Consider the following 15523-nt stretch of genomic DNA (forward strand, 5'->3'; position numbering starts at 1 on the left):
ACATCAACTTATTTTCTTGCTGTTTCCATAGCATGGAATATTTATTATGTAAATCTATATTCACACAGACGTATAACTGGGATACTCTGGACGAGTGCAGAGGGATGCTGTGGAAAGAGAAAACTGAAGCGATCAACGGCAAGGAAGAAAAGGATGGGAGGAAACTGAGGTAAAGGAGGACAAAAAGGAATGAATATGTTTGAAGAGAGAGAAATGAAGGGAAGAGAGGGGGAGATTAAAAGAAAAAGGGTGACTGTTTTTTTCCTAAGCTAAGTTCTGAGCTAATGCGCAGCTTTAGTTACACCCACCCTGAGCCGGCAAATATAAGCAGCAGTGTGCACACATACAAAACGGCAGCCTCCTCTGCACTGGCACCGTAATCCCTTCTTCCCATTCACTTCTGCACACACACGCTCTCAATGGGAGTGAGATACACCCTTTGTTGCTGTAACAGAAACCTGGCATGCTGAAGCCAAAGGCTGGTGGTGCGCACTGTGTGTGTGGCCAAAACGAAGAGAGAAACACAGAAAGGGAATGACACAGAAACATAAACTCAAAGAAAAACACGCAAAAGGACAAAAATAAGAGTGTTCGCTTCAGTGCCAGTACGTTTAATCACAGCCAGAAGGCATGATGTTGAAATGTTAGGGTAAGCTCTGCTTTTAACCTCCCTGCCTGTCAGCGATTAGTCATGTGAGCTGATCTGCTAACTCAGAGAGAATGCCGGCCCAAAACAGACCAATCACCGGCCGGACCTGGAATTCGCACGTCTCTGTCCAGAGTTTGGTCAAAATGATGAAACTAAGAGAAATGTGCTCAGTTGAAAATCCACACCTGAATAGCACATTGCAGCGAGAGTTTTTAAGTCCAGAGGTGTACACCAGTGGTTGCAGTTATGCATGCTTAATTTTGGCTTGTAATAAAAGAAATAGGCTACCAAAAAACATTTCATTTTAAGGGGGAAATTACTGCCCAAAACACATGGAATGTATTTCAATATATTTGAAGGATCAATAACACATAAATCTTTCTTTTTGTTAATTTTCTTTTAAAACTTTTTTAAATTACTTTTTTAACTGTCTGTTATAAAAATAATAATAATAATAATAATAAAAATATTTGTTAGACACTAAGCTGAAAATCTGCAATAAAATCTTTAGAGGAAAGCCTCTCAATATTTACCTTAAGTATGTGGAACAACTATATATCTTTTTTTAAAGGCGCGATTCATGGCATGAGGAAAAATGGTAAAACAAAAGTAAACGTGAGGTCAATTTTAAAAGGGCAGGTGTTTAAGACCAAAATGTTCAGAAAATCTTTTGGTTGTCCCTCATTCATGTATTTTTTAAAATATATTTTCTGTATGGGTTTATAATGTTTCATATGAAAAAGTCATGTCCTAAGCAATAGATAATAATAATGATAATTTACTTCTATAAAATAACTCTAACTAGCTATTTGTCATAATTGGCTTTATATAGTTACTAATTAGCTAACTAACATTTATGTCTCCTTCATGGCACTTCGAGGTGTTTGAAAGATCAGGTAATTAGTTTAATATGTGCCCACACGTTGCTATATTCTAACATTGTTTATCGTTTGATACGCATTACTGTTGAAGACCAATGAAAAAAAGATTTTCTCAAACACCTCTGTACAATTTTTCTGTCTATAAAATAGTTATTTTGAGAAAAGTAAAATAATGAGATTACTCACTGCAGATAACTAAATAAAAAAGATTGATTTAATCTAAATTTAGACTTTGCTTGTGATGTTAATTGGTTTGTTAATATATTTTCCAACTAAAGGGGATCACATCTGGGATAGACACGCAGGGCTGTGCCAATCAAAGAGAATTTAGTGCTGTCAGTCATATATTTTATTAGAACTGACTTGTAAATACTAGCTGCTGGCCAAAATTAACATATTTTTTTAAACTAGGTGGAATACCCCTTTAAGAATCAGAGAACATCAAAGGGACACATTCCTGTCAGCTTCATCCATTGAATCCCAGACCCTTTGACAGAACTCCGTAGCTCAGGAAGGATTCTGGAATGCTGAAGTGATTCCGGACCCAGTGGAACCTTTTAGAACTCTGAACAGGTTCTAGGACTGAGAGAAGATTCTGGAGTGAGGCAATGCAGTCTGGATGGGGCAGATACAGGCGGCCTGTTCTGCTTCTTCAGCTGCTGGAGCTGAGCTGCTGTCATAGCAACAGCAGCCGACATCACCAGCAGTCCCAGCATGGTCCTCGACACAGCCCCGGAGCACTCGCACACTACTGACTGCACAGAGAAAGAGAGGATGCTCACATACCAGCACTCACGCACACACAAACACAATGCAACTAATCTGTACATACATGACCAAACATGAGCACTCTGTCACAGAGTGTATTATAAACAGACCAAATACACACATGGAACCTGACATCAGAGGACACTTACTTGACCACACAAATCATAAGCAGTAAATAATAATAATATATATAATATCCTATAATAGTAACAGCATTCAGCAAAGATTCTTCAAACTGGCTAATTATAATTGCAATGTTTTAACTTGGATATTAAAATTCACTAGTTATTGTTTTCCTGAAAAGCATGGGAAATTTTCACAAATATCAATCCATATTAGTGCTGACAGGTGCCCATCAAGAGTTAATTACAATGTTACTTTGACAGCAGAGCACCCTGCTCAATTTACCAGAAATGATTCCATAATTTTAAACTATATAACCTAATTTACTGAACACATTGTGAATAGAGAAAATACACATTTGTATTTTTTTTAATTTCCCCTTGTACATTCCCTGTATCAAGTAAATACTGGTAATTATAAATGAATATATGTGTTTTTTGTGGCTTATTACATTTATTATTATTATTATATTGAGAAGATCATCATACTATAACATTAAAAAATACACCTACTGCACTGCTCAAAAAATAAAGAAAAATGTTACCAGTTGGTATTGCTATCGTTGCTTTGTAATCAACATTTTACAAGAGAACAAAACATTTAAACCATAGCCTACTCATTTATATGCCGTTTATTTTATTAAATATATTTAAATATAGACTACGCAATAGGGGTGATTTAGCTAATGTTGATTACCAGAAATATCAAGTCCTTTGTCTAAATAAGACATTTGTTCTCTTTATTGCGACACTAGCTACTGCCTACCCGCTTTGTAACCACTGCGTCCACGCGCTGCACCGTCTACTTCCTGAAAAAAAAAAGATAGAAAGAAAACATCCTACTACTTCGTTACGACTGCTTTTTATTTTATTGTGAGCTACGATAGGCGCTTCTGTCACAAAACTACCATCAGCTATTACATTTTGAAGATTATAAACGAGAAATGTCAATTTGGGACTGTCTCTAGCGTCGCTTCAGCAGTGCACGCGCAGGTCCGATTCAAACAGGTGGAAAGAGTGGGACAACAGTACTAGCGCGTGACGGCGGCTCGTGAAGGCAGTATTACAACGCGCATGGCGTTTTTGTTTGAAACATCAGTATTTAAATTATTCGCTCATTTCGTTTTTGCTAAGCATTCTCACGCCAGTATGACATCAACAGGCTTGTGCCACATCCCGTATTAGAACGCTCGCGCGGCGCCGGTCGTTTAAAAAGTGGGCCGTTAAAGTCTGTTACGCCGAGCTCTTTTTATCCCTTCCTGGAGCGAGGAAGGTTTGCGTATTTTTTTACGTTTACGGTATCGACCCTCGGGGTTTTTCCCACTTATACTGGTCCTCGAGCCGTTTACGCACAGGTGGGAGATACCCGCTTGGTAGGACGGCCCCCTCTCTCAGTTCCTCAGCGGATGATGTGTGCAAGTGACATTTGCCGTTGCGGTTTGGGACAGTAAACGAAGCGTCTCTGCAAACAGGTGTGCGACTGCCCGAAACAAGCATACATAATACGACTTTTTTTCGTCTTGATTAGCGGAGGCGGACCTCCAGCACCGGTGTCAAAGCGATCCATCCTCGTAGCGGGACAGGGAGAGGAGGGGGAGTCTACTATCATTTTCAGGCGTTGTAGTTGCATTTGATCGAATAGGGGCACGCGGCTCACAAAGAGGAAGGAATGGCAACTAAGAAACCATGCGCGGATTTAACAAAAAGGAGCCGAAGTCCCGTCGTGCTGGAGGCAGAGATGTTCAGCGAATTTCAGGACTGGTGTCTCCGGACTTACGGAGACTCGGGTAAAACAAAGACCGTCACGCGCCGAAAATACAACAAAATCATGCAGACCCTGCTACAGAACGAGGAGACCGACGGTGTCTATGTCGACAACAGCCACATCAACGCCAAATTCAAATTCTGGGTGAAGTCCAAAGGCTTTCAGGTCGGCAGCAACATCTTGGGCGAGCACAACAAGAAAGAGGCATCGGGGAAGCCCGTCCTGTACGTCCCTGTCAAGTCTACGGTAAAGTGCTTTTTTTCCACTTGACAGTATCTGAGTGAATTGTGTCTGTGTGTATGTGATTGTGGGATTTCAACTCTCAATATGGGTCTGGCGATGCTTTAGACCTTTCTCAATATGCTTCGGGACAGCGCTCGTTTGATTCCACCTACGCGCAACCCACATTGCTGTGCGCAACTTTTCAATCTTACACCTCGGGTTGACCGAACATATTCATCCCTCACCCCAACCGGGCAGAACAGCCTTAATCTTGAGAGCTGGCTGCCATAGCAACGCCGGTCCCTCTAAGCAATAACGGCGGTGTAGTAATGGTATCTGACGAATTGGCATGACGTTGTCCTGCTGACGGGATCGGGATGTCATCATAGCAAATCACAACGTGGCCCGTTTTTCAATCATGATATGAAATCATGATAATGTTGATTGAGACAACGTGATTTAATTCACTATGTTTTTTGTCACTGGATGATTCGATTCGAAGCGGTAGCGCGAGTGTGGTGAGCTCGTCTAGCCTACCCAATTGCTGGGGATGCCGGGGCGCAGATGGGCGCGAGAGTTTTCCCGAGGGGCTAACGACATGTTGGACGTTAAAACACAGCTATATTAAAGTAAATTAATCGGTATGTTCCGTTAAATCAGTGTTTGAGAGACTTCAGCTGCTCTCGTGGACCACTTGAGGGTCTCGCGCACCATCCTGGGCATCTGACACTCGCGCGCTTGCCGACAAATGTGTTATTTAGAGCGACATTTAACAAACATTAAATACTTAATAAAAACAGCGTACTTTGAGCAAGTATAATATAAAATTCGCAACTATGTTAAGATCGTGCCTCGAACGTTTTTATTCTGAAGAGGGAGAGCACTTGCATTGTTCTGTACCGGATGAGGGCGGAGCGGACGGTTGGCACCCGTTGCTCTGGTAACCTACCTGTTCTGCTCTACAATGCTCGCGTTTTTTCCACACATCCCAGGACTATGACAGAATCCATCATTAGAAAGACAACCAGAGCAACATTTTTTATTTAGAATCAATGTGATGCACCAGGAATGGACAAAAATTCTGCACCACAACGATGCGCGAGGACGTTGCTGTTTATTTTTTTTATTACGATGCATAAAGGCATTTGGTCACGAAGCTTAATTAAAGCCCCGGTCTGGCCAATAATAGTTTTAATAATAGTTTAATAGACATGAATGGTTATCACGACCTATTACAGAAGTTTGTTTGTTTTGTTTGTTTGTTTGTTTTTTAAATCAGAATATAAAAAAATGACCAAATTTAATGGCTACAGTAAAGGCTGAGATATACATGCAAGTGACTGTTTTCTTGAACACTAGGAGGTCCTCGACTACCACTGGTGCATTATGCCATTCAAAATGTCATGAACAGACACCATTTTGAGTATTGCCCTCAAGGGGTCCCACCAGCAGACCTTTGTCTGCCATGCAAGAGGGACTGACTCCCCAGAGACTGGCACACCTCAGCTTGAGAAAAATAAGTACTCAAATTAGGAACAATGGTGACAAGACTGTTGAGTATTTTAATGGCTGTTCATACCTGTTTCACTATTCACATAAAATCCTACATGTCTGACTGTGCATATAAAAACACAACAAGGATCGGTAATCATGCAGATGGGAGCCACCAAGTGAGCCTTTTGATCACTTTGAAAAAATTTAAAAAATGTAATAGTTTAACTTTTTTTTTTTAAATAACCGAAGCTAAATTAGCGCCGATTAATCCTCGTTAGCAGATAATTGCTATGCAACCATTTGACAGCTCCTAACAGGCAGCTCCCAGCGTGCTTTTAATTTATAAGACTGTGTTAAGAAGAAATGAGGCAGAACTCTGAACATAGTAATGTCTCCCGCCACAGTTAACCCTTCACACAGATGTGTGGGTTTAACTACCCAAAGGACGTCCAGTGAGTCTGGCAATTACAGATCCTCTATCCATAAATTGCTCCTGTAATGGAATGAATGTGCAATTCAGATGTGAAAGTGAAGTTCATGATTACACTATGAATTACTTGTTGAGAAATATCCCCCTAAAAAAAAAAAAAAAACACGACACATTTCTCCACCCACCACTTTCTCTCTCTTACCCTGAGGACATGTGGCTGATCAGAGGTCTGTATACACCGGCTTTCACTATTATTATTTAACAGCTCCCTAATACCGTGTTTGTTTTACCCTTCATCAGTCATTCTGTCTCTCTGTGGAGCCTTGGTGCAGCCTCATATACAATACACCTCACATATGATCTGTCAGTCACACAGATGACCAGTTCTGTCATATCATATGGAGGAGGTTATCTGGGCTATGGTCATATATATATATATATATATATATATATATATATATATATATATATATATATATATATATATATATACACTGTGTATATATATATATGTGGCCATAGTAGATGCAAGTAAAAAATGTTTTATGAAATTCGATTCGTCATTCGATTCGTTCAAACGACTGATTCATTCAGGAATAAAGTAAATATCTGTGTTTGACTTGAAGCAGACCAATTGGTGTATGACGTCTAAGTACCACGAGAGGGATCGCTCTCGCAAGTTGAACACCCCTATTGGCTCTCTTTATAAACGGGCCATTAAATCATTGGTTTACCCGATTGCTCAAAATGCGGATTCATTCAGAAACTAAACACTTCTGTGTGTTGCTCGGAGATGCAAAGCAGTTCTGCTCTGACTTTTATATGTAATATTTTCGTTGGAAAAATTTAGCAAGAACAGACAATTGTGTAAAATATATCACAATATTAACTTAATATTTATTGAATATTGTATGGATAAGGCAACATAACATTTGCACATTTGTCGTGCTATTTGGGATAAAAACTGCACTTGTGTCATATTACGCCTGTTACTTGTATGACATTTCTATATTAAATCATATAGGCCTATGTATATGTTATGAGCTGCTCTGAGACACGAAGGTTGAGGATCCAAATGCAGTTTTATTAAAAGGGTAAATCAGTCCAAACAATAACAGAAAACCAGACAGAAGATCAAAAACCAGGAGAATGCTTTGAATTACAGTGTAACACAAGACTTTACAGAGTCTTTACAGAAAGAACCAGGTTTATATAGGGTGAGTAAACAAGATGATGAGACACAGGTGAATGTGATCTTATTATGTGGCTTATTAGTCTTGGTAAAGGATTATGGGGAATGGAGTCTGTGGATGTGTGGTGATTGTCCAGGTTGGAGTGCCCTCTGATAGTAATTCCGGGCACTCTCACTGGTGATCGTTACAATATGAGACAAAAACTCATACAGGGGCATTTTTGTCCTGATATCTTGAATTTTATGGGTATTCTAACTACATCACGCAGTGAGTTGTTGCCCTGAATCATGTATTTCTCCAATCGACTATATGAAATGTAAGATGAACTACGTAGGCATGGCAGGGCGGGTGCATTAAATGTGTTAAATTATTTTAATGCGTTATTTTTCCATAACTAATTAATCAAAGTAGTAAATCAATAGCCCTAATATATATATATATATTATGAAACATGGCAGCTTTTAATATAAGGGCAATGAATTCAAGCAACTTAGGTCACTTCATTTCCTACCCACTCGGGCCTTTCTCTTGACCAATAAGCATGCCAGAATGTGTCTAAGAAGGCTGCTTCCCAACCTGCTCTATGTACACAAATTACACAACAAACAAAGAAATAAGAACAAACAAAACAGAGCAGAATAATAAGAGGAACAAAGGCAATGGGGACCTTTTTACAGTAATAAGATACAGAGAAAGTGGCACAATATCTCTGTGCTTCCATTTAGCACTATACATGTAGCTAATTGTTTTCATCATGTAAAAGTTTGGTTTTGAAATACAGCAGGTTGAAAAGAGGATATTTTGATCTAGGACTGTCCTGTTCGTTGAGGTTAGTTTGTGTGTATGTGTACATTTACATGGTTAATTCCTAGTTCAACTTTTATTTCCTGCTTCTATTTTTGTGTCAAGAGACAAGTGTACGGGAGACTACACTGTTGCTTATCAGTCACACTCTCTCAGTCTTTTCTCTTTATCATCCCGCAATAAACACAAAATTGACTTCACCCAGAGTGTTGAAGCAGCAGCACCCCCCCATATGAGCAGTGCCTTCCCTTTTACCTCCCCCTGGGTGGCAGGGCTGCAGGGTGCCATGTTGTGGGTTGGAGCCCCAGTGCAGGGATGCAGAAGAGTGGCGGAGGGCCTCTCTGATGCAGCTACTCCATGGGTGTGCCAAGTTTCAGTGTGTGGGGGCGAGAAGGAGGAGGACCTGATAGAGCAGGGGATGTTTATCCTGTGTGGTTTTAGGAGAGTTGCACTATCACTGTGGTCAAGGAGAGAGAGAAAGAGAAGCGAAAAAGCCACCAATAGCATATAAGTCGAGAGGCCCGTGCAATTCTGTCAGCGCACATATCATTCATAAAGCTATTAAATATGTATCTGTTGTGTCACAGGCCCACTGTAGACTTTGTTTCATGAGAGTGGTGCTCAATTCAGCTGCAGGGCATCACAAGCTCGCTCTGCTCTCTGTCTGTCAAACTCTTTCTCTATGTTGCTTTAATATTCTCTCTCTCCCTCTCTCTTGATGTCTCTCTGCTCTTTCTCTTTGTTGCTCTCTTTCTAGTGAGGGGGAGTAACTTCATTTATCACCTGTTATATCCTGTGGCTAACATTGGGAGCAAAAACACACTCACATGCAGTAAAACACGCAATATCATATTTAGTTGCAACCACAGATTCACAGGTGCTCAGAATTAAAGATTTTTCTGCTTGCTCAGTCAGGTTACTCATTCAGGTTTTTGCTTTTGTGACAGTAAATTCACTTAATGCCACAAAAAAATCTGTTTCAAGTAAATGCTGTTCTTTTGAACTTTGTATTCATCAAAGAATTTGAATTTGATTTGTTTTCATCAAAGAACAGTTTATCTTGGTTAATGTTAGTTAATAAAAATACAGTAATTTATTATGTGTTCATGTTAGTTCACAGTGCATTAACCAATGTTAACAGATACAACTTTTGATTTTAATAATGTATTAGTAATGTTGAAATGAATATTTACTAAGATTAATAGATGCTGTAGAAGTATTTTTCATTCTTAGATCAGGTTAACTAATGAAACCTTATTGTAAAGTGTTACCAGTGAATACTATAATTTTATTCAAGCTATAAATTAGACACTTTTGACAACAGCTGCATAATGTACAAAACATTAGGCCTACTGATTTATTTGATGCCTTCTGTTCATTCTTGTCATTTTGATAAAACCTCATCTAGTCCCCAACAACTTACATCAACCATTTCAAAACTCTCTTACACTGGCCCTGGTTCATCCATAAGCGTTTATTTTAAAACCTCCTTTAAAACACATCTCACAGTCTGCTGCATTTGCACCAAATGCTGACAATAACAGATATACTACAGCCTACTGTAAGACTTCACACTGCTCTCCTACCACTCGCACTGTCGTTTTTTAGCTTCATCTGTCTCTGTTGATTTTAAGAAACTGATGAAGAGTCCAGTGAGAGGGAGACTTTTTAAAGATTTTTCTTATTAAGGGGGCAAAGGAGAAGAAAGGATGCTGCAAGATTTTAAGTGAGGGAAATGATTGCTTTCTGTTGCTATGCCAACGGAAACAGAAATATCCTCATTGCCATGTATGTGTGTGTGACAGAGTGAAGGTTTAGCCAGTGTTCTGCAGCATGGGCCTATGGCAAGACAACCATGAGTATATTCTGACTCTCTGAGCTGGGGGAAATCTCCTGGTCAAGTGTTCGAGACTCACTCAATCCATCATATCTACTGAGGGATAGAGATGCTACAAAAGCATACAGGTGTTTCAGAAAACCTTAGGTGTCTTACATCATATCTGTACCTAATATGACTTAGGCTATCTGTTGAGAAGCATGGATGTTAGATGAGTGAATTTTAAGTATAAAATTTAAAGAAAAATGTTCACATTTTGCATGGCCAAGGTAAAACTACAAAAAAAATTTTTTTGGTCTATGCTGTTTTCAGTTGATGCGTGAACAACTTTTTTTATTTGTGCTTTGTCAGTTTTGATATAAAACAAAGTCTTAGCTTTCAAATTATGTACATTTTATTATGAAATGTAAACATAAATACGTTGTACTGTCTCAGTTCAAGTGAATTGGCAGCACGGAGCACAAGTGAACCAATCATCTCTTCCTCTTAACTTCTAGTTACAGTATAGCTCAAAAATAAACGTGACTGTACATCAAAATGTATGTTGAAAATCATGTCATGCAATCGCTTAATCAGTGTTTTCACTGCGGAAAGACGTCAATAAAACAGCTTGATAAAAATATGTTTATTTATATCATGACAACTCTCTGAAGATTTGTATCATGGTAATTGATATGACAATGTTAATGTATTTGGTCTTGGAGGAATAGATCTGTTAAGGTCCTGCTGCTGATATTGATTATTGCTAATGTTGTAGGCTATTGCTGCTGTTGCTGCTGCAGAGCAAGTACAGGAACTTTCTACTGCCAATAGGCTACATACGCTGCTGTTGAGCATGTAAGACAAGCAGCAAGCTCATTGGCTGCAGATGCAAAATGAACCAATCAGCTTGTGTCATGTAGATAATGATGTAAATATCAACAGGTAGCATTAAGGACCTGTCAGTCTGCGCCATCTAGAGATTCATGACAGAGTATATTTACCTCAGAAAAGCCATTTAATGACCATAGCTCAATAGTTAGCTAGTCTAGAAAAATCTAGAGAAGAGCATTTTGATAAATATATGCACTATATTACATATTTATTGTATTTTTATGTAACCTGTTTAATATTGAATATACGTATATATATGTTTTAATAAATCTGTCATATACTGAAAAATTAACATATACTGTAGCTGATATATATATATAGGCTATATAAAATTAATCGAGATTGTAATTGAATTGCAAGCTTGTGAATCAAAAACAAATCAAATCTTGACATTTTTGTCAATGCCCAGCCCTAATACTTAACAGAATATTTTGTAAAAACAAACAGTCACAAGCTGTAAATATGCTTTAAAGCCTTTCTCTAAAAATTCTTTGAATAAGAGACAGTGAGGGGGAAAAAGGCTTCAGAACTAATACCTTCTCCAATGCAACATTGCTGTCAGCTGTTTTCATCAGCGTATGTGTGTTTTTGTGTGTTTTTTAGCGTCTACCCTCTCTTGCTCAGAACTCCAGGTCAGCAGAAGGCTAATCTGTGCAGAGAAACACTCTCAAGAGACGCTCTTGTCCGGCCTGCAGGGATCAGGAGACACTGTCCTCTGTCCTGAAGGAGTTGCTTCTCTTGGCGACTGATCTCAAAAATACACACATATCCACCCAAATGACTGCTGACAACAGTACACGTATCCAAACTCAAATGCGTGAAGAAGAGAAGGACTTAAACTGTAGCAAACCACTTTTCGATTCCATTATTAGCATAACACTGAGGAAGAAAATCAGGCAAAAATCTAATTATGATAAGTGATTAATTAGCGAGCGTATCTGCAGAGAGCCTTGGAGAAAAAGGGATCTAAACAGACCTTCCCTCAGCTCCCCTCCCTGCCCCTCCAAACCCAGAGACACTCTGTGTCTCAACAGTGGCCTTTTATCTACCAGTCATTTGCATGAATGCTAACAGTTTTGCATGATGCATTTGCAATAGCAGGTTACGACATGAAAAGCCCACAGAGTGCACTGTGCTGTCCACAAGCACAGGCAGCCACAATGTCTACCGACACAAAGGCTCTCTCTATCTTACATACTTCATTAACACTGACCCAAAAGTCCTTAAATCAGTTATTTTTCTGAAAGTTTAATATGAAAAAAAAAAAACTCAATAACTCAAAGAAAGAGACTTTTATTAAACTTCACCAAGAATGCTTTTATTTGCTCAAAAATACAGTAAAAACACACAGTAATAATTTGAAATATTATTACAATTTAAAATAGCTTTTTTCTATTTTAATATATTTGAAAATGTAGTTTATTTCTGTAATGCTGAATTTTCATCAGCCATCACTCCGGCCTTCAGTGTCACATGATCCTTCAGAAATCATTCTAATATGCTTTGGTGCTCAAGAAACATTTCTTATTATAATCATGTTGGAAAACAGTTGTGCTCCTTAATATTTTGGAAGAAACCATGATACTTTTTGTTAATGTTTCTTCAAAAGTTCAAAAGAAAGAAAAAAAGTACTGTTCCTAAACTTTTGAAGACTTATACAAGTTTAAAGTTGCTTAATGGAGGCCATCTGCTGCTTAAACCACTGATTGATTTAACTAAAAGTTTGCATTGTTAGCTGCCAGCAATCATATCAGAGGGCAAAAAATGTTACTATGTTACCATCTAGATTCATTAAGAACTGTTCTGATTGTGCTACCACGCACGCACGCACGCACACACACACACACACACACACACACACACACACACACACACACACACACACACACACACACACACACACACACACACACACACACACACACACACACACACACACACACACACACACACACACACACACACACACCACTTGATTGACCCACTTCAGTCTGTCTCTTAGAAGTGAGAAGCCTCCTACTTGAAATGGATGTTTGATTCAGAAGTAGGTGATCTGATCTAGTATCCTCTCTCCTCTCCTCTTACCGTTTCCCATCTTTTATGCTATTGTCTTTGAGGTTTTGGGATTCACAAAAGTAGAATCTGTCCATTTGTGTGAACCCTTGGGTCTGAATCAGTAGGAATGTAGGAGGAATGTATAAATGCGAAAAGCAAAGTTATTTACATTTAGGGTGCATGTATATGTACATAGTCAGTGTGTGTGTTTGTTTTAGTGTGTACCGCATGTGCTTGTGTGTGTGGTGAGAGAGGGTCGCGGATGGTGCTGCTCTGGTGTTCCTCCCCTCGGCTCCTTCTCTCTGTTGCCATGGAGAGACCGTTCTCCTCTCCCATAGGAGAAGAAATTAACACCATTTTTAACTGGCTCCAGGGCCTCCCCCCTACCAGAGAGAGAGCTCCTACAAACACACACTTGCACACCTACACAGATAACCACACACAGACACAGTCCTGGTACACGCTGCCTCCCTGAGCGGATTTGGGAGGATGTGTGCATGTGTGTGCGATCGAATAAAAGCTTTCCCCATCTCTATTCTGGGAGGATGCAGCTTTGGGACAAAAGAGTGTCTCACTCCATCTCCCCCTCCTCATATTCACCCTCCCTACCCTCTGTGCCACTCTCTCTCTCTCTATCTCTCTCCTTTGTAATTAACTGCTGCAGTCTCTCATTAGCGTTGTGATCCTGTCCGGTTGTCTCACTGTCTGCACCCCTCTCCCCACCACGCAATTACACCATGACACCAGGGTCATGTGACCTAGCAGACACCTCAGAGCATGAACAGAACACGTTTATACCCGCATGCAAACAAGTGTTTTATTTTCTGTGGTTTAGCCTTATGTAGGGCCGTAACCACTGTAGAGCTTGAGGTTTTCCGATTAGTGGTTGATTAAAATGGGTTTTTATTTAATTATTGATTCTTGAAATTCTAGAAAATGTTTTTTTTTAGATTTACTTTTGACATTTATGCCTATATATGGAGAGCAGTCAGGAAGCAGAGAGAGAGAGAGAGAAAGAGAGAGAGGACGAGATTGGAAAAGACCACAAAGCCAGGACTCAAACTCACCCGAAGCGCAGCCACACTATGTGTCAGTAAAGCTGTCCACGAGGGTATCAACTACAAATTTTTGTTTAGATCATCAGGTCATGTGATAAATCGAAATGAACATTTTTGTCCAAAACCAAACATGTTGGACATACTGGCCCAAAAAAACAAAAACAGAAAATTATTATTTAAACTTTTGACTTTGTTTGGAATAATGAAACACGTTTTATATTTATTATAATATTTAATATAATATTTGATTTAATTATTTGGCTCCAATAAAAAAAAAAAATCAGAATATTTTAAATACATTTTATTGGATAACTGTCCAAAATTTTTGTGCAACCACACCAACTTTTCTACATAAATAAACTTGAATCTTTAGTCAATGAATTTCCATTTGCAAACTCATTTCACTTTGTAATGTGACTTATTTTTGAGTCAAATTTGATATTTAATGAGAAAAAAAAATTAAGACGGGAATTGATTGGATTGACCGTTATACTGGAATGCAAGTATGCTAAAATGTGCATTAATAATGTAGCTTAACATTATCCAATAGCTAAGTTATGTCTGCTGAAAAGGAAACTTATTTCAGACACACAAAAACACCTACTAAAATTGGGTCAATTTTGATTTCATGTTGACTTTTGCAGTCTCACACAACGTCTGCTATCCTGCTTGACTACCACACATAAGGAACTGCACATCAGACACACAAAAAATACTTTTAAGGGAGCACGATAGAGACCAAAGCTTTGTAGTGACAGACTAATGCCGATGACAGTTAATGATCAGTTGTGTCTGGGTAATGTGGGTGCAGGGAGTCAGATGGAACTAAGGGAAGAGCCCGTTCGAGGAGCTGAAAGCGTCCGTCACACCCTGTCAGAGTCAGAGAGAGAGAGAGAGACGAGGGGAGAGAGAGACGAGTGGCTGAATGAGAGGGAGGGTTAGGAATGAGGAAAAGTGTAATATGGATTTAATGGAAGAGCATTGTGAATGTACAGTGGCAGGAAGGTGGAGAGAATGGGTGGGGGGGGGGGGGGGGTCATAGGATTGAAAAAAAAAGGGATGAGAGGAGAGGAACGGAGCGATTACACTTCATCTTTCCTTGACCTTCGTGCGCATAGATTCACATGCCGCACCCCTGCCCTGTAACCTCCTCTAAATCCCCCACCTCCCGCTGAGAAAACCGGTCTCTACGATTTTAGGTCCATACCTTTTGCTGGCCTCACAGTGTGGAGATGGGACTTTAAGAGGTGACCTGTTATCAGATTTGCAGCAAGCTGATCTGAATCACCTGCATTGTTGAAACAGTTCCTCTATCCCACACGTGCACACACACATTTCTGGCTCTTCCACTGTAATACAAATATTTCCCCCA

At 39.4% G+C, this 15523-nt stretch overlaps 1 protein-coding gene and 1 long non-coding RNA gene across 3 annotated transcripts in view; both read left to right on the top strand.

The window, feature by feature from the left end:
• Positions 1–2919, top strand: part of LOC307012176 — a 12065-nt gene extending 9146 nt beyond the window's left edge. Inside the window, exons 3-4 of the long non-coding RNA XR_013800580.1 lie at positions 69–169; positions 1942–2919. This is a non-coding gene — a long non-coding RNA (uncharacterized lncRNA). The remainder of the gene's footprint in view (positions 1–68; positions 170–1941) is intronic.
• Positions 2920–3872: 953 nt separating this feature from the next.
• nol4la (nucleolar protein 4-like a) overlaps positions 3873–15523 on the top strand; it is a 41032-nt gene continuing 29381 nt past the window's right edge. For both annotated transcript variants that reach the window (XM_079637567.1, XM_079637568.1), the window contains exon 1: positions 3873–4431. In XM_079637567.1, coding sequence (XP_079493693.1) covers positions 4090–4431 — 342 coding nt within the window. In that variant the 5' untranslated portion in view covers positions 3873–4089. The remainder of the gene's footprint in view (positions 4432–15523) is intronic.

Source organism: Phoxinus phoxinus (assembly GCF_949152265.1).
Source record: "Phoxinus phoxinus genome assembly, chromosome: 15".
In the NCBI taxonomy this organism is placed as follows: domain Eukaryota; kingdom Metazoa; phylum Chordata; class Actinopteri; order Cypriniformes; family Leuciscidae; genus Phoxinus; species Phoxinus phoxinus.